General features: G+C 42.3%; 1 protein-coding gene across 2 annotated transcripts in view; it reads left to right on the top strand.

The window, feature by feature from the left end:
- The window catches only part of GUCY1A2 (guanylate cyclase 1 soluble subunit alpha 2), a 431,042-nt gene that overhangs the window by 82,827 nt on the left and 327,713 nt on the right, over positions 1-20,502 (top strand). For both annotated transcript variants that reach the window (XM_030200255.1, XM_030200253.1), the window contains exon 4: positions 436-1,160. In XM_030200255.1, coding sequence (XP_030056115.1) covers positions 436-1,160 — 725 coding nt within the window. The remainder of the gene's footprint in view (positions 1-435; positions 1,161-20,502) is intronic.

The raw sequence follows: 20,502 nt of genomic DNA, 5'->3' as shown, positions 1-20,502 counted from the left end.
CTGGCCCACGTTTCCTGAATTCACAATTCCACTTCTTTTTTTACCTACAAATTAAGCCCTGCATGTACCTGTAGCTGGATTTTCAGCTAGACTAGTTTGTTCAGGTAAAAGACTTGGACAATTGTTTTTATATGGAACCCTTAAGCACAAAATAGCCAAAATGACCAATCCAAATTCACAATCTTGACTTTTCTAATATAGTATGCAGGCACAAAACTATACAGATTGTATCTTAAGATCGCATGAGCTACTTTTGAGACATGCTATTTCACTGCTTACTCATGCTATTTTAGTACAGGCTCCATGTTATGTTACCCATTTTAACAGTAGGCCACATTGATAACTTTCCCCCTTAATGGTAGCCCACAATGATAACGTCCTCCTTCGATGTCTTGTACTTTATTCACATATAATCTATTTTTAATATATCTGCAGGGTTGAAGTTTGAAGACTTGCAGGAACGATTTGGTGAAGAATTCTTCAATATCTGCTTTGAAGAGAATGAGAGAGTCCTTCGAGCTGTAGGTGGCACATTGCAAGACTTCTTTAATGGCTTTGATGCTTTATTGGAACACATTAGGACTTCATTTGGAAGACAGATCACTCTTGAATCCCCTTCTTTCTTATGCAAAGAGCTCCCTGATGGCAGTCTCATGCTTCATTACTTTCACCCACATCATATTGTTGGATTTGCTATGCTTGGAATGATAAAAGCAGCAGGAAAGAAAATCTACCGATTAAAAGTTGAAGTGGAGCAAATTATAAATGTAAATGAAAAACTGTGTTCCAATGGTTCAAGTCCCAGCAATTGCAACTGTCTTACATTCCTTATCAAAGAATGTGACAATTCAAACATCACTAAAGCACTTCCATTAAAACTCTCCCATTCTTCATCAGACTTAAGAATAAGTATCAACACCTTCTGTAGAGCGTTTCCTTTCCATTTGATGGTCGATCCAAACATGACAATCCTTCAACTTGGGGAAGGACTTAGGAAACAGATAAAGTATGACTTTCACAAGATGCTGAAATTCCAGGACTGTTTTGAGATAGTTTCTCCAAAAATCAGTTGCACTTTTGAGCAAGTCCTCTTGAGGCTGTCAACACCGTTTGTGATCCGGAATAAACCAGATGATTCTGGATTTGAAGATACAGACAAGGTAAGACCATTAATAAACAGAGGTAGGATCATGTTTTTAATAAGTCTGAATCAGATTTTCAAAACGTAATTTTGCATGTCTATGAAATAGAGATCCAAAATGTGTAGTCTAGGATATGTAAATCCTGAGAGGCGGTACATTTGTGATTAATTTAGATTTTTGTGATTTAGGGGAGAAGTCATCAATGTGGACTACCATTAAGAGAGGTTAGTTTACCACTTGTCAGGATATGTTAGCACAGTGTCCCATTTTATGCAATGAGACCTCATGCTAAAATAGCACAATTTATGATAAAATAACCCATCTTAATGGCAGCCCACATTGATAACTTACTCCTTAGTTGTGTTACCATGAATGGAAGTTCCTGGATTGTGAATTGAATTTGGGTAACATTATATAATTTTTGACTATGTTTTGAGAGTTAACTCTCTTCTCCTCCCTAGGAAGTAATGTCAGCAGGGTGAAATGAAATAGAATGTTAGGGTATAATACATTTTAAAAATGATATATTCCATGATCTTTTTAAAGAAATTAAAAATCAAAGACAAAAATGTTATATTTATTTAAGAAGATGAAATGTGGGTTTCTCTGGTGTTAGATGACCTCACAATTTGTTTTCTTCATGCAATGGGGCCTAATGTTTTGAGAGATTTTTCTAGTGTCTGTTGGTAAACATTTTAAAACATCAGGCTTAAAATGTAGTCACAGAAGTAGTATAAAAGCAGAACTGATGGAACGCTAATGCACCTTGATAACTGGCAAAGGGCTGGGGCTTAGTAATAGAAAGATTCTATTACCTTACCTGCAAGAATACAATGACATGAATATAAATACTGTATGAGTATTACTGTTACCAGTAGTGCCATCATCATCATGATCAATATCTCTACTTTCCAGAGGTTTATCTAAGAAGAGAGGTAACATAACGTAGTAACATAGTAGATGATGGCAGATAAAGACCTGCTTGGTCCATCCAGTCTGCCCAACAAGATAAACTCATTACATATGTATGTGATACTTCATATGTATACCTGATCTTGATTTGTTCTTGCCTTTTTCAGGGCCTAGACCATAGAAGTCTGCCCAGCACTGTCCTTGTTTTAAAATTTCTGAAGTTGTCGTCGAAGTCCACGAAAAACTCCACTCCAGCCCATCCAAATCTGTTCAGCTATGGTCAGTGCCAGACCATAGAAGTCTCCCCAGTACTGGCTTTGCTTCCCAATTACCTAATACCCCAAGTTTCGTTGGATCCATTCCTTCTAAACAGGATTTCTTTGTGTTTATCCCATGGATTTTTAAATTCTGTTGCCATTTTCATTTCCACCACATCCCACAGGAGGGCATTCCCGGTATCTGCCACCCTGTCCATGAAGAAATACTTCCTGACATTATTCCTGAGTCTGCCCCCTTTCAACCTCAATTCATGTCCTCTAGTTCTACCACCTTCCCGTCTCTGGAAAATGTTTGTTTACGGATTAATACTTTTTAAATATTTGAACATTTTTATCATATCATCCCTGTTTCTCCTTCCCTCCAGGATATACATGTTCAGGTCAGTAACAGGCTTATTTTCGAAAGAGAAGGATGCCCATCTTTCGACACAAATCAGAAGATGGGCGTCCTTCTCACAGGGTTGCTCAAAGCGCCATAATCGAAAGCCGATTTTGGGTGTCCCCAACTGCTTTCCATCACGGGGACAGCCAAAGTTCATGGGGGCATGTTGGAGGCGTAGAGAAGGCGGGACTTGGGCATCCTCGACCCATAATGGAAAAAAAGGGCGTCCCTGACGAGCACTTGGACGACTTTACCTGGTCCTGTTTTTCTAATGACCAAGCCACAAAAAGGTGCCCGAACTGACCAGATGACCAACGGAGAGAATCGGGGATGACCTCCCCATACTCCTCCAGTGGTCACTAACCCCTCCCACCCTCAAAAAACATATTTCAAAATATTTTGTGCCAGCCTCTATGCCAGCCTCAAATGTCATACTCAGGTCCATCACAGCAGTATGCAGGTCTCTGGAGCAGTTTTAGTGGGTGCAGTGCACTTCAGGCAGGCAGACCCAGGCCCATCCCCCCTACTTGTTACACTTGTGGTGGTAAAAGTGAGCCCTCCAAAACCCACCACAAACCCACTGTACCCACATCTAGGTGCCCCCCTTCACCCTTTAAGGGCTATGGTAGTGGTGTACAGTTGTGGTTAGTGAGTTTAGGGGGGGGTTGGGGGGCTCAGCACACAAGGTAAGGGAGCTGTGTACTTTGGAGCAATTTATGAAATCCACTGCAGTACCCCCTATGGTGCCCGGTTGGTGTCCTGGCATGTCAGGGGGACCGGTGCAGTACGAATGCTGGCTCCTCCTATGACCATTTCTGAGATGGGCGTCCTTAGTTTCCATTATTGCCGAAAATCAGAAACAACGAAGTCTAGGGACAACCATCTCTAAGGACGACCTAAATGTCAAAATTTGGGTGTTCTCGACCGTATTATCGAAGTGAAAGATGGACGTCTATCTTGTTTCGATAATATGGGTTTCCCCGCCCCTAAACCGGGACGTTTTGCGAGGATGGCCTCAGCAAAACTTGGGCGTCCCTTTCGATTATGCCCCTCCACGTGTCTCTTCATACATCTTGCAATGCAAATCCCATACCATTTTTGTCACTTTTCTTTAAACCGCTGTTTACATCCTTAGCAAAATACAGCCTCCAAAACTATGAGGTGAACCACCTCAAAGGATGCATGGAAAGCAATAAGTGGTAGAGAATATACAGTACAAAAACTAAAGACACCAACATTTAATGCATAACTCCACCCCTTATGACTCTTCTTGTGCTTCCTGTACCGACATCATCTGTAAACTTATATCACTATTGGAAAAATGTAGGTGAGCTTTTCAGTCTGTTCCAAAGTAAAAGATAAGGAGGGTATGGTTGACCATTTTTACAATATTCATATGGGGGCAATTTTCAAATAGATTGTATAGCTGTAAAATAAGTGGGCATTTCTAGCATAGATACTTTATGCAAATAAAAAAAAAAGAACTGAAGCTGGCATTTTCACTTTTAAAATTAGTGCAGATTAGCTGGTTATAAATGAACTCTCACTTTGCACCTGCTCTTTTGTGTAAGTAGCCGAGATGGGTAAAATACTGCATGCATTTGTGCTTCCACACTGTTTGGCTAAAAACATGCAATTAGAGGGGATAGTTTTCTCTCAACTCAATATAGGTGAAATTCGATAATATAGGCACTAACATGTGCGCACACATTATCCCCCGGATTCTGGGCAAGTCACTTAACCCTCTATTGCCCCATATAAGCCACATTGAGCCTGCCATGAGTGGGAAAGCGCGGGGTACAAATGTAACAAAAAAAAAATATATATATATATAGCATGACCGCAATTGCACGCACAAATCTGGTCACATTCTGGATTTTCACACACAATTTAATTACTTAACAAGCCAATCAGCACAGATATTTGCCTCTTAACAAGCAATTATTGACCCTAATTGGCTTTAATTAGAATTTACGTGCGCAACTTGCAAAGCGTATTCTTTAAAGTGGTGCACATATATTCTAATGTGCACTGCCAAAAAGGGGTGTGGACATGGGTGTGTAATGGGCAGGCCATGGACGTTCCAAAAATCTTCACGCATGATTATAGAATACACCTGCTCCGTGCCTAACATAGTCGCCATTATTGCACCAAGTTTTACATGGTGTAAATGGACACACACTAAGAGTTAGGTGCAGGCATGGCCACCAGGCATATTCTATAAACTGTGCCTAAAACTTGGCACGGTTTACAGAATACACGTAGGCAGAAATATTTTTGGTGCTCATTTATCAGGCGCCATATATAAAATCTAGTCCTGTGTTTGTAAATGTTTAGAGTAATGGTATTTACATGCATATGGATGTACATACGTGCATAACTGCTAAAATTCTGTGCAAGTGCTGTTCTGCAAATACCCACTTAATTTACACAGTATAGCATATATTTCCAAGGTGGTGTACATGTGGGTGAGAGCTTGGGTGGGCTCACATTTAATTTATTTATTTGTTACATTTGTATCCATATATGTGATTTGTAAGATAATGGATCAATAATGGAAGGGGAAAAGGACCTCAGACTGGTGGCATGTTAATCAAAAAGATTACTTAGATCTAGTCACCATGATTTAATCATAGGTCCTCTACCAACCTCCTCCCTGGGTGTTCACTCATATATATTTAGTGCATATGTTCAATACACAAAACAGCCATAATCGAAAAAACTTTTTTTAAAAAAAACAAAGCTACTTAGCTTGTTGCAGCTTGAAGCAAGGGCCTCCCCAACGGTTCCGTTTTGCCAAATGGGGCTTCATCAGGGGAAGAATGCCCCGCTACAAAAAGCTATGGCAAAGTCCCATAGTCCCGTCATAAACAGATCTTAAGACTTTTCTACTCTGATATTTTTCACAAAATCTTGTAAATATCCAGTGCCCAACCCATACAACATCTTGAATACTAACATCAACAATTTAAACTCAACTCTAGCCTTGCAAGGAAGCCAATGAAGCTTCATCAAAAAAGGAGAGGTGTGATCACACCAGGTTTCTCCTAATACCAATTTAAGAACATCTTATATAATAAAACTCACCCTCAACGTTCTGAAGACACTGACATCACTTCCGTCACTTCCTTCAAGACGGGTTCGAAGGGTTTGTGGTGGTGAAGCCACCAAAATCGCCAAGGCTCGGGGCCCCGCCCTCGCGTCAAACGTGGTGACGTCGAGGGCGGAGCAACAGCGTACGGTGCATTCAGGACGACGAAGGGGTCGGTAGGTAGGGAGGGAGGGAGGGAGAAGGGGGGGTGTTGGGGAGGAAAACCTTGCTAGCGCCCGTTTCATTTGCTCCAGAAACGGGCCTCTTTTACTAGTAAGAACATAAGCATTGCCATAATGGGACAGACCGAAAGTCCATCAAGCCCAGTATCCTATTCCCAACAGCGGTCAATCCAGGTCACAAGTACCTGGCAAGATTCCAGAACAGTAAAACAGATTTTATGCTGCTTATCCTAGAATATGCAGTGGATTTTCCCAAGTCCATCTTAATAATTGCTTATAAACTTTCTTTTAGGAAATTATCCAAACCTTTTTTAAACCCTGCTAAGCTAACTGCTTTTACCACATTCTCTGGCAATGAATTCCAGACTTTAATTACTCATTGAGTGAAGAAATGTTTTCTTTGATTCATTTTAAATTTACTACTGTCATGTTTTCCAAAAAACGCAGGAACTCGGATTGTGAGCCCTTGGGCCACTGCCAAGGAGCGGCAGCGGCAGGCAAGACCACCCTGGAACTGGAAACTAGGCAGAACAGGACTGGAACTCCGGACTGGAGTAGTAGCAGAGGCAAACAAGCAGGAAAGCAGAGCAGGCACACTTAAACTTCACCTGCACTTGGCCACCATTCACCAGGAGTTGAGCTCCTGACTGCGAGTGGCCGGCAGGACTTACTGGGCAAGGCAGGACTGGATACCCACTAGGCTGAACCAGGACTGAGGGTCAGAGGGGAAAGGAACATACAGGGCAGCAGGGCAAGGAAGGGAAAGCTCACAGGCAGGACTGAAAGCTGCAAGTAGCCACTAAAACAGGGAACAAGACACTGACAACAAGACACAAACAGATAACCCATCTCATATAACTCTTCACAATGTAATCCATAACCGAATTGTAACAAACTGTATCTCCATTATTCATAATGTATTGTAAGCCACACTGAGCCCGCAAAAAGGTGGGAAAATGTGGGATACAAATGCAATAAATAAATAACCAAGAACTAGACACAGAACAGGAGAATAACCCAAGGTACAAGCCGGGTCTGGGCAGGCAGCAGGCACAAGAGAAAACCAGGATACTAGCCGGGTCAGGGCAGGCAGCAGGCAGAAGAGAAAACCAGGAAACAAGCCAAGTCAGGGCAGGCAGCAGGCACAAGAGAAAACCAGAAAACAAGCCAAGTCAGGGCAGGCAGCAGGCACAAGAGAAAACCAGGAAACAAGCCGGGTCTGGGCAGACAGCAGAATCAGGCAAGAAACTAAAACAAGAAACCAGACTAGGCAGAATGCACAGCACACCAACATACCAGGGACCTTAGACAATGCAAAGGCCAAGCAGAGAGTTTCAAAATGGCTAATAAGCCCAGCAGCAGCTGAGACCCAGCTGCAGCAATCACCAGGCAACTAAGGGTGCTGTGCAGGTTCAAACAAAACAAGCAGGTCAGGCAGTCTGGAAGATCCGGACCGGACTGGGCTGAAATCTGGAACGGGTGACAGCACACAGACAATCTAATGCAGCCAGCACACAGAGACAGAACTAACTCACAAAGAACAGACAGAAGCCAGGTCAGAAGCTGACCACAGGAAATATGGAGAGTCGGAGAGGGGTCATGGCCACATACGTGACAACTACTTAGTAGCTTCTTTGCGTGCCCCCTAGTCCCAGTATTCTTGGAAAGAGTAAAAAAGCAATTTACATCTAACTGTTCCACTCCACTCAATAGCTGCATTTTGAACAGCTTGTAATCTTTTTTGTTTATCCAGATGACCCAAATATGGGACCATTTCTGAGAAAAGTTGATTAGCCTCATCAGAGACAAAAATGAGGTTTTAATAAATTCTATTGGAGCAAACAACTTGTAATACAACAGTCCAAACCCCATCCTTTTGTGTGAAAAAAAAAGTTACAGAAGTAAACAAATGTGACTTTTTCAGACTGCTTATGGACTCATGACATGAAACATCAGTCATTCTCAACATTTCGGATCTACTACTTTAGTCACCTTTTCCCCAGAGATGGTCACATATGTGTAATGTATTGTAAGTTATATTAGTATCTGTCACCCATAGGCACTAACATACCAGCTCTATAGCTGGTGTAAATGATCATGCCCAAATGTTAACCTCTGGATTCTATATAGGTTGCCTGAAGTTGGATGCAGAACTTTGGGCAAGAATCACGTGCAAACTAATTAGTTAATAAGCCTTTAGCAATCAATAATTGGTGTTAATTGGCAGTCATTTGGGTATACATGTGGTTCTGCCCTGAACCCTGTTCTGTAAAATGTGTGCCTACATTTTATAGCACACAGCTCAAAAGGGGGCATGACCATGGGAGGGGCATGGGCAGGTGGGGGCGTTCCCAGAAATTATCAATATCAATATCAATAATGTACTTATATACCACTATAATTTTCTTTCGAGTTCAACGTGGTTTACAAAATACAAAACAACAGTAACACATAAAATAAGATCCAATAACATTGGTGACCTACCGAAATAGTCATCATTTATCAAATTCTTGCAAAATATTAAGTAAATGGTCTCCAATCTTATCAAAGAAGGCAAAGAGTTCCATAGAGAAACTATAGAAGAAGAGTATAAAATATTAAAAATACGCAAGAAACAAACCCCTCTAGAACAAGGAGATTGAAAAATTAAAAACAGATGCAAGCGAGATGAATGTCCAAACAGGATAGTAATCAATAAGCCACAATAGTGTTTAAGAGGTAAGTCCATAGCCTACCTGAAACAGTAAACACAATGATTTAAAAAATATTTGCTGGTGTTTAGGGAGCCAATATAATACTATCAGATAGAGGATGCACTCTCAAATGTTTTAAGCTTGTAAATCAGCTGAGCTGTTCTGACTAAGTTGCAACTTATTCAACAGTTTAGAGGACAAACCCAGAAACAACACATTACAATAGTCTACATGAGACAATACCAGCATCAGGACCATTAGAGCAAAAGATGTATGGTCTTAGGCACAATATTATAGAACAGAGTCATTTACATGCCCAACTGCCAGGCTTCAGCAGGCGTAATTGCCACACTCAAAGTTAGGCGTGAGATCCATACTAAATTAGTATTCTGTAAAGGGTGCTCCACATAGAGCACCCTTTGCAGAACACAAGTTTACCCTCAAATTCTATATATTGCGCCTAGTGTTCCGCAGCAAAATCCAAGTGTATTCTATAACAACGCATGCAACTTAATTGGCTTAACAAGCTAATCAACGTTGATAAGAGCACTTAATGAGCAATAAAGAGCACTAATTGGCAATAATTTGAATTTATGCTCACTACTCGCTAAGCATATTCTGTAATGCAGAGCGCCTAAATTCTAATGCGTGCTGCCAAAAAGGGTGTGGTTATGGGCAGGGAAATGGGCGTTTTATGGGCTTTCCAAAATTTTTGCGCACTTTATAGAATATGCCCCTCTGCATCTAAATCTATGTGTCGGTATTTATGCCACATTTTCCTTGGTGTAAATGGATGCCCTTAGTTCTAGGTGCTGGGATATCAACTAAGCATATTCTTTTTTTTTTAATATCTTTATTAGCGTCAGAACAGAAGGTCTTTACACATAGTATGCTCACTTCCATTTGAAATGTACAAAATGTAGTAAATCTGATAAACATTACTTTATACATAACATCTTTGCAATAACCACCACTAACTATAATAGTTCAACAGAGACATAATTACCAGTCCCCTTTAACCACAAATCGAATAACCTTTCGCTAACTGACATTTTAATTTTATGTTCACCCCTCCCACTACCTCCCCTCTCAGCCCCCCTTCTCCCCCTCCACCTCCACATCTTAATTCCCTGGCCTTTGTGAGGCTCTGCTCTCTCCAGAACCTAACGAGGAATATGTCTGCCAAATCTTAGGCACCGCTTATAGAATACACTTAGGTGGAAATTTGTTCTGCACGGATTTTTCAGGCACCATATATGGAATCTGGCCTTTAGCATGGATCTCCCCACTACCTAACTATGGGCATAATTTATACAATTTCCCCCTAAGGGCATATATACATGCTTGTGCTAGCATTCTATAAAGGAAAGTAGGTTCCTATGTTCCTTTATAGAGTACAATCCTACCATGCGCCCTCCAGGCACCTCATTGAATTGCCCTTCACATCCAGGGAAACGGCTGTGAAAATTGAACTCAGAGGGTGGGGGTAACTTTTCATTGGGACAACTATGTCCAATTTGCAAAAAGGTTCCTATTTAGGCCTTTTTGCTCAATGCAAATTGCTAAAATCAATTCACCAGAACACAGTCTTTTTACAAAAATCTTTTTCTATAAAGAGGCATCAACATTTAAAATAGCCATTGTCATTAATAAATTGACCAAGAATCTGAACACTATCATCTGCCTCAATTGTTTTGGGGAAAAGGCAGTAGGGGCTGGATTCTGTAAGTTGTGCCCAAAGATAGGTGCCAAAATGATGCCCACTAAGCTAGTATTCTGTGAAGGGTGCTCTGCACAGAAAGATCTTTACAGAATAAAAGCTTATTGTGCCTACTTTCTGGTAATACCCCTGACCTGCCCATGGCCATACCCCGATTGGAGTTGGCTTGCGGTAGTGTAGGCGCAGGTTTGGGGCGCACACCAATCCACTTTTCAGTGCACCTGTAAAAAAAGGCTTTTTAAAAATGTTTGCCAAAAATGGATGTACGGCAAAATCAAAATTGCCGTGCATCCATTTTGAGTCTGCGACCTTACCACCAGCTACTGACCTAGCGGTAAAGTCTCACGCGGTAACCAGGCGGTAATGACCTACATGCGCCAAATGTTACTTGGTGCACGTCCGATGTGTGCGTAATTTTTCGGATGTGCGTAATGAATGCGTGGAAGAAATGAAATTGCCATAAGAGCCATGCGGTAACTCCATTTTGACCCACGTTGGGCGCGCTTAGACGCTTACGCAGCTTAGTAAAAGGGCCCCTAAGTTGCACATGTTATAGAATAGGGTGTAAGGCAGATCCACATGTGATTCCTAATTACTGCCAATTAAGTGCTTGCTAACACCAATAATTATTTGTTATCCCCTAATTAACTTATTAGTTTGCGTGCGGCTCTGCAATCTATGCCCAACTTTGGGTGACCTATACAGAATCCAGAGATATAAGTGATTCCAAAACTGTGTTTATAATACATAATTATCAAACACTTATTTGTCTTGTCCACTTCTAAAGAGCCGACATTGATGTTTTGGCTAAACACCCACTTTGGGCATCAAAGCACTATATTGCATCTTCAACAGACTGTGAGGCACAAACAAAGCTATCAAATGTTTTGTTTGTGCTGTCATTGTTTATTGAGGATATGATATTTGATCTCAAAGTAGGTGTTAAGCTGAAACACTAATGTGAGGAAATTAGAAGCGGAGCCTTAGTAAATATTTTATGTAGACGTGGTTTGTAGTGCATGTATATAGATTTTTCCACAAAGAATTGAGGCAGATGATAATAATCAGATGCTAAGTCAATACTTTAGTGACAAAGACTATAATGACTATTGATGAGTCTTTATATTTAAAAAAGTGCAGAACATTGTGTTTTAGTGAACCAATTTTAGTGATCAGTTATATTTTTGAACAGTCATCTTGCTTTTTTTTGTTGGTTTATAAAGGCAACATAGATATATTATTTCCTATGAATGTAATGCACCCCACCCAATACTGTGGATAGGTGGGTTAAAAGTGCTATTTATTTAGAACAAATATATAGGAGACTATCAGGCTTATTTTCAAAAGAGAAGGGCGCCCATCTTTCGATACAAATCGGGAGATGGGCGTCCTTCTCCCAGGTCGCCCCAAATCGGCATAATCGAAAGCCAATTTTGGGCGCCCTCAACTGCTTTCCATCGTGGAGATGACCAAAATTCCCAGGAGTGTGTTGGAAGCGTGTTGGAAGCATAGCAAAGGCGGGACAGGGGCGTGCTTCACACATGGGCGTCCGATAATGGAAAAGAGAAGGGCGTCCCTGACGGACACTTGGCCAACTTTACTTGGTCCTTTTTTTTTTACGCCAAGCCACAAAAATGTGCCCTAAATGACCAGATGACCACCGGAGGGAATCGAGGATGACCTCCCCCTACTCCCCCAGTGGTCACTAACCCCCTCCGACCCTAAAAGAAATGTTAAAATATTTTTTCCAGCCTCTATGCCAGCCTCAAATATCATACCCAGCTCCATCACAGCAGTATGCAGGTCCCTGGAGCAGTTTTAGTGGGTACTGCAGTGCACTTCAGGCAGGTGGACCCAGGCCCATCTCCCCTACTTGTTAAACTTGTGGTGGTAAATTTGAGCCCTCCAAAACCCACCCAAAACCCACTGTACCCACATGTAGGTGCCCCCCTTCTTCCCTAAGGGCTATGGTAGTGGTGTACAGGTGTGGGGAGTGCGTTTTGGGGGGCTCAGCACACAAGGTAAGGGAACTATGCACCTGGGAGCTTTTTCTGAAGTCCACTACAGTGCCCCTTAGGGTGCCCGGTTAGTGTCCTGGCATGTCAGGGGGACCAGTGCACTACGAATGCTGGCTCCTCCCACGACTAAAGGGCTTGCATTTGGTCATTTCTGAGATGGGCGTCCTCGGTTTTCATTATCGCCGAAAATCGGGGACGATCATCTCTAGGGATGACCATCTCTAAGGTCAACCTAAATGTGGGGATTTGAGCGTCCCTGACCGTATTATCGAAACGAAAGATGGCCGCTCATCTTGTTTCGATAATACGAGTTTCCCCGCCCCTTCGCAGGGACATCCGGCGAGGACACCCTCAGGAAAACCTGGGCACCCCGTTCAATTATGCCGCTCCTTGGGGCTCATTTTCGAAAGAGAAAATTGTCTAAAAAGTGGCATAAAGCTGCATTTGGATATTTTTCTCCAAAAACATCCAAATCAATATTTTCAAAGCCTATTTTCAGATGTTTTTCTATGCTGTTCTTCTACAGTGCATCCAAATCTCAAGGGGGTGTGGCAGAGGTATGTTAAGGGCTGGATTTGGCTGTTCCTAAGACTTGGATGTTTTCAGCCATAATGGAACAAAACCGTCCAGGACTAAACCTAAGACATTTTGAGCTAGACCTGTTTTTATAATGAATAAGGCACACGAAGGTGCCCAAAATGACCACCCCACAAAAAATGTGAATAAAATATGACTTACCAGCCTCTATGACAGCCTCAGATGCTAAAGTCAGGTTTATTAGATCAGCATGCAGGTCCCTGGAGTAATGTAGTGGTTGGTGCAGTGCACTATGGAGTGGGGGACTCAGGTCCTTATCTCCCTCTACCTGTCACAATTGTGGTGTAAACTGTGACCCCTCCCAAAGTCACCAAAACCTACTGTACCCACATATAGGTGCCCCCTTCACCCATAAGGGCTATTGTAGTGGTGTACAGTGGGGGGTAGTAGGTTTTGGATGGGTTTTGGAGGCTTAGGGGACAAGATAATGAACAAAGGTAAGATGTGTACCTGGGAGCATTTTTATGAAGTGCACAGAAGTGCCCTCTAGGGTGCCTCATTGCTCTCCTGGGATGTGTGGGAGCCAAGTCTACTAAAAATGCTGGCTCCTCCTACATCCCAATGGCATGAATCTCTACGTTTTGCATTTTTTCATTTTTTTTTTTCGAAAATGGACCAAAAAACAAAACGTCCATAGCACAAAACCTTGTTCGAAATAGTATTTTTGAAAAAAAAAAGATGTTTTTCTTTTTCAAAAATGACCTTCTTTCCTATTCGAATTTTGGACGTTTTGTGCAAAATGTTGAAAGTCGGACTTAGTCATCATATCAAAAATGCCCCTCCATGGGACTAATTTGCGAATGATAAAAATGTCCAAAAAACAATGCAAAGTGGTAGATGGACAATTTTTTGCAAAAATGTCCAAATTGCTATTTTCAAAACTCATTTTAAGTCATTTTTCTATGCAGTTCATATGCAGTGCATCCAAATCACAAGGGAGGCATGTTGAAGCGGGATATCATGGAAGTTTTTCTGCCTTAATGGAACGAAGCAAAAATGCAGTGGCATAGCAAGGGCGGGGCGGTGGGGGCAGTCTGCCCCGGATGTCAATGGGTGTGTGGGGGGGTGCTCTGCTAGCAAATCCCTACCAGCTCCATCCACCCGGCAGCTGTGTGGTGCGGCGCCTCGCGTCTGCGCTGCTGTAAGAGAAGAAAATCGCCTCGTCGGCCCTTCCCTCACTCTGTCCCGCCCTCGAGGAAATAGGATGTTACATCAGAGGGCGGGACACAGTGAGGGAAGGGCCGACGAGGCGATTTTCTTCTTTTACAGCAGTGCAGAGGCACCGGGTGGATGGAGCTGGTAGACAGGTGGGGACTGGGGGGGGGGGATGCCATGTTGCCGTGTCATGCCGGGGGGGGGGGTGCCGTGTTGCCCTGCAGCCGGGGAGGGGGGGGGGGGTGCACACAGCAGCGATCCGCCCAGGGTGGCAGTAAACCACAGAACGCCACTGCAAAAATGTCTGGGGCTAAAAGTTAGGTGTCTCGGTCTAGATCAGTTTCAATCACGACTAAATCATAAAATGTTGCCCTAAGTGACCAAATGACCACTGGAGGGATTAAAGCATGAACCCCCTTACTCCCCCTGTGGTCATTGACCCCCTCCCACCCCCCCCAAAGATGTGAAATAAACAGTATATACCAGCTTCTATGACAATTCATATGTTATGGCCAGTCCATTTAGAGCAGCAAGCAGGTCCCTGGAGTAGCCTAATGGCCGATGCAATGCACTGTAGAGAAGGGAACCCAGGTCCATAATCCACTCTAACAGTTACTCTTGTGGAGGAAAGTGAGAGCAGTCCAAAATCCATCAAAAACCTACTGTACCCACATATAAGTGGCACTTCAGCCATTCAAACTATTCTAGAGGTGTACAGTTGTGTACAGTAGGATTTTGATGTGTTTTGGAGGGCTCCCAATACAGTCTAAGGGGGTAATGGTGAGATGTGTACCTGGGACCTTTTATGTGAAGTCTACTGCAGTGCCCCTTAGGGTGCCCTACTGCTCTGCTGAGATGTCTGTGTGGCCAGTCTACTAAGAATGCTGGCCCTCAGATATCCAGATGGCTTATTTTTGTGCATTTTTCCCTCTGACATTTTTTTTCCAAAAATTGTAACAAAAGTAAAACGCATTAAGCACAAAATATCTAGGAAATGGCCAAATAAATGCTTTTCTGGTACAAAAATTGCTGTGTTCGTCGCTTGATTTTTGGACGTTTTCAGTAAAATATCCAAATTAAATATCGGATTTAGATGTCATATCAAAAATGCTCCTTTATATGTCTTTTTAAAATAGGTGGATAAATCCTCTCACACACATTAATTTGCACCTGCTCTGTAAAAGGTATAAATGTGTGCATGAACTTTACGGAAGCAGAAGATGCGTCATGAAAGCCTATTTTATAACTTTATCTGGGCATCCAGATTCTGTTATAAACTTCTAGAATAGACCTAGTATAACTGCAGGCATGTAAGTACAGCAGGGACAAGCGAAACCTACAGTATTCTGTAAGGGCGCCTTGGCCATATCTTGCCCATGCTCCACCCATGTCTACATCCTCTTGCATTTAGGCACTATCTCCCAGATTCTATAAATGGTGCACAAATTTGGATACTATTCTCAGATGTGTGTGCAACAAAATTGGCTAACGAGCCAATTAGTGCCAATAATTGGGTGCTAACGATCAATTGTTGGTGCTAATTGGCAACAATTTAGATTCACATGTGCATTTTGCTAAGCGCTATTCTATAAAGATCCATGAACAAACCTTATAGAGCTCAACTCAAAAAGGGGTGTGGCCATGGGAGGGCCAAGGGTACATCAGGGGCATTCACTAAAGATGTAGCAGTATTACTGAGTGCCAGGATTTACACCAGGTTTCAGTTGCAGTAATACTTCATCCCCAAAGTGCTATTCTAGAAATGGCAACTCGGCATGCTGTTTACAAAATAGCACTCCATGCAGATTTTTTTTGGCACTCAAATTTGGGCCTATTTACTGAATCTAGTCCTATGCCACTTATGCACACAGTTACCCAATGGCACTTAGTCACCCTGCTGACACTTTGCAGACTTGTGAGCATAAAGTGCTAGTTTTGCATACATTTATTTGCCCAAGGGGTGTATGAATATGGGTGCCTAGATTATAGAATTGCCTTTTATCCCCCAGATTCTATAAACAATGACTAAAGTTGTGCGTGCAAATTTCAATGTGCAGCCGATTTGTGTGCACAACTTAATTGTTTAACAAGCTGATCAGCACCAAAAACTGACCACTAATGAGCAATTCTCGGCACTAATTGATACTAATTAAAAATTATGCACGTAACTTTCTAATTGTATTCTGTAAAGTAGTGGGCGTAAATGTGCAGATCACAAAAGGGGTGTGGCCATGGGAGGGGCAAAGGTGGGCCATGGGCGTTCCTAAAATGTACATGCACTGTTACAGAATATGCCCAATCTGTACCTAAATAAGATGTGGGCATTTACACCAGATTTTAGTTGTATATGGCTGCATCTAAATTTTAGTCACGGGATGGCCGCTACACATCTACTATAATAAAACGCAGCCTCAACGTTCTGAGGACACTGACGTCACTGAAGGCACTCACACACCGGTTCGTGGTTTCATGGTGGTGAAGCCACCACAACACACGTCACACGTGATGACGTCGAGGGCGGAACACGAAAACAAATTTACGCACGGGGAGCAGTAGGGAAACACGCTCCGCGTATTTCCCTACTCCTCCCCTTCCAACAAATCCCAGCCGCCGCTGACGTGCACATGAACCCCGCCCCTTTCGCCACATAGCCCCGCCCACGGTAGCACACGCTTAACCTCACCAACCTCCCTCCCTCCCTGTCACCTCCCCTCCCCTTACGCGTGTCTCCCTGTCACCTCCCCTCCCCTTACGCGTGTCTAGAGGTACCTGTGATATATGCCCGGACAATAGCGGTCCAAGTACCTAGCATTGTATTGTATTATATATGGATGGTACTTCATAAAATTTCTCCTCTTAATGCAAGCTTTCCTGTGGTTACAGAAGTAAAAGTTTGATTTGTTATTTTCGGTTTCTTCCATCTCTTTCCCTAAATGTAGCCGTTGCCATAAATTTGCTGCAGTTCAAGCTTAGCAGACACTGATAAAAGTTACTTTTCAGTGAAGTGCTTGCCAGATATATAATGAAATTGGTGTCCATCCCCAAATCTTTGTGTAAAAGATGAAAATGAGTGATTACACTGTGACAAATCTAGCCTGAAGGTACTGGATATTCCCCAGTCTCAGCCAGGGAGCTGAGATAGTAAGATCTCTTTACTGAGGCCCTGTGAGCAGTTATATTTTATAACCTGTGAGCAGCTACTGACCTCCCCAGGCACTACCCAAGTAGTAAACAAATGTTTAGATAGTTTTATAATTGATCCATAGTTACCTGTTATTACATGCTGAGTTCACCTTTTTCTGTTCACTGTTCAAGTTCTGTGACAATAAACCTTATTTAGTTTATTGACTCTGCTGTCCTGGACTGACTAAGAATCCTGGTTCATGTTTTTGGGTCTGTGGGTGTTTTCTGGGAACTGTTGGACCCCTAGAGTATAGCCCCAGTGTCCTAGAAATCACCAGGCAATAACCTGAGAGTAGGAGACTAGCCCAGAGGCATGTGAGACCCAGTCAGTGGGTAGAGGGTGATAGTATAGAGCATGAACTCAAGTGCAGGAAAGGCTGGGCAGTGTTGGGCAGACCCTTCAGGTGGCTGCAGGGTAATCCCAGGCGGGTGCTAGGTGTTTCATGACAAACATTTCCTTTCTTAAGCAGGTAATGACAATATCTCAGCAACAAAAATAGTTGAGAATCTCATTTTTTGCTTCCCATGGAAGGTTTGGATAGCAAGGGCTCTTTTTGCTAAGCTGCAGTAAGTGCTAGCGTGTGCTTGCCACAGTTTAAAAGGGCTCACTGTGGGATGCGCTGAGGTGTTCTGCGGTAAAAGCCCTATGAGTGCATGCAAATTATGCACTAAAAAATGTTCCTTTATTTTTCTGGGAGGGGCATGTCTGGGGGGTGGGGAGTGGACATGATAGTACAAATGAGCACAGCCACATTTACCACACGCTAACTGATTAGCACATGATTAGAGCATGAGCCCTTACCATCTACACAATAGATGACGGCAAAGGCTCACACGCTAAATTTTGGTAATAGATGTACACTAATGGCAACATTAGTTCATGTACCAATCCTCTACACCAAGTATAAATTTACTTAATACATTCTTATATAGGTAATGGACCATCTGTAGTGATTTATTCTTCAACGGATACTAGAACCCATCACTTTTATTGTTATTAGTGCATCTTTCTGTTATCCATTTTTATCCAGTCCTTCTATAAGTACTTCTTTCATAGATATTAGTTTTTTTTCTAAAGTATTCCAATTTTAAACAATTCGCTTATCATAATCTCTTTTTATTCATCATTGGAGATAGTGTGCCGACACAAATTAATGTTTCGCCCATTGCTGCTTCAAGGTTCCATCCCCTTTAATGCAGTTAATCAACTGCTCCCATTCATCATATTAATGACTAATTTAGGCGCAGATTGGGCGTAGTCCATAACACTGCGTGTAAATTTTAGGAATGCCCGTGCCCCTCCCATGGCCACACCCCCTTTTGAGATTCACACAGTCTGATTTATGCACTTTATAGAATACACTTAGCGAGTTACGCATGTAAATCCTAATTAGTCCCAATCTGTGCCGATAATTGCTTGTTAACATCCAATTATCAGCACTGATTAGCTTGTTAACCAACTAACTTCTGTGCAGAAATTGGCTACATGTACTGATTTACGTACAGAACTTTAGTTGCTATTTATAGAATCTGGGGGATAGAGGGTGAGCAATATTCAGAAAGGTGGTTACCTGGGCAAATAGTGTCTGAAGATTGCCCTCCTAGATAAATGAGAACGTTGGTAACAGTTTATAAGACTATGAGATCTTTAAAGTGAACTCCTTTGTAAAGGCCACAGATCAATGCAGGCAGCTGTAATTCAGTTTTTCATGCTGTGTTCTGCACAGACTGAGAGAAATATTTCTGTGCAAATCAAATTTTCATGATCTCTCTGAACCTTTCCTGAATGCACTATATTACATTATATAAATCTAGATTGCTTTGTGATGTAAGTCTCATGTAAGACCAGCTGAAATTAATTTCTTGGTTGCATGGAAACTCTTCCAGCCCTTTTTCTTACACAATTTCTGCTTCAATCCTTAACCTTGGTGAGGATGAATTTATTTAAAGGGTATTAATCAAAGCCCTTCTGCAGTTAAAAGGGGCTTTTTAGTTATTCCTAAACCTATAATGCAGTAAAGGTTGTTATGTATGTTGCAAATGTGTTCACTTTTACCTGGGTGTTTTAAGATATATTCCTGAGCTGGTGTTAGCATAGGTGTGGATAACCAAAATGAAATACCTAATTTCAGTGGCGTACCAAGGGGGGGGGGGGGGGCGGTGGGGGCGGTCCGCCCCGGGTGTCAGCGGGTGGGGGGGGGGGGGTGCTCCGCCGTCTCCTGCCACCACCCTGCGTTTTTAAAAAAATCCATTCAGCGAGGGACGCAGGCAGCGCCTCGTGTCTGCCCTGCTGTGTGCTTTGAAAAAAGAAAATCGCTTCGCTGGCGTCGGGCCGGCCTTCTCTCGCTATGTCCCGCCCTCGAGGAAATAGGAAGTTACCTCAAAAGTACCCCACTAAGCTAACTACTTTTATCACATTTTCTGGCAATGAATTCCAGGGCTTAATTACATGTTGAGTGAAGAAATATTTTCTCTGATTTGTTTTAAATTTACTACTTTGTAGCATCATTGAGTGCTCTCTAGTCTTAGTATTTTTGGAAAGATTAAACAAGCGATTCACGTCTACCCATTCCACTCTACTCATTATTTTATATAACTATCATATCTCTCCTCGGCTGTCTTTTCTCCAAGCAGAAGAGTCTTATCCACTTTAGCCTTTCCTCATAGGGAAGTTGCCCCATCCCCTTTATCATTTTCGTCACCCTTCTCTGTACCTTTTCTAATTCCACTATATCTTTTTTGAGACACAATATTTGTGGTGCAGCCACACCATGGAGCGATACACAGGCATTATAACATCCTCATTTTTGTTTTCCATTCTTTTCCTAATAATACCTAACACTCTATTTGCTGTTTTAACCGCCACAGCACACTGAGCAGAGGGTTTTAATGTATCATCAACAATAACATCTAGATCCTTTTCCTGGTCGGTGACTCCTAATGTGGTACCTTGGATCATGTAGCTATAGTTCAGGTTCCTTTTACCCACATGCATCACTTTGCACTTGCTCACATTCAACTTCATCTGCCATTTGGATGCCCCGTTTCCCAGTCTTGTAAGGTCATCTTGCAATTTTTCACAATTCTCTTGCGATTTAAAACTTTGAATTACTTTGGTGCCATATTCTTATGAGTTACATACATTTATG

This window comes from Microcaecilia unicolor, chromosome 4 (genome assembly GCF_901765095.1).
Source record: "Microcaecilia unicolor chromosome 4, aMicUni1.1, whole genome shotgun sequence".
NCBI classification, from domain to species: Eukaryota; Metazoa; Chordata; class Amphibia; order Gymnophiona; family Siphonopidae; genus Microcaecilia; species Microcaecilia unicolor.
Note: the sequence above shows the minus strand (reverse complement) of the source record. Positions and strands in the feature narration are given on the sequence as shown.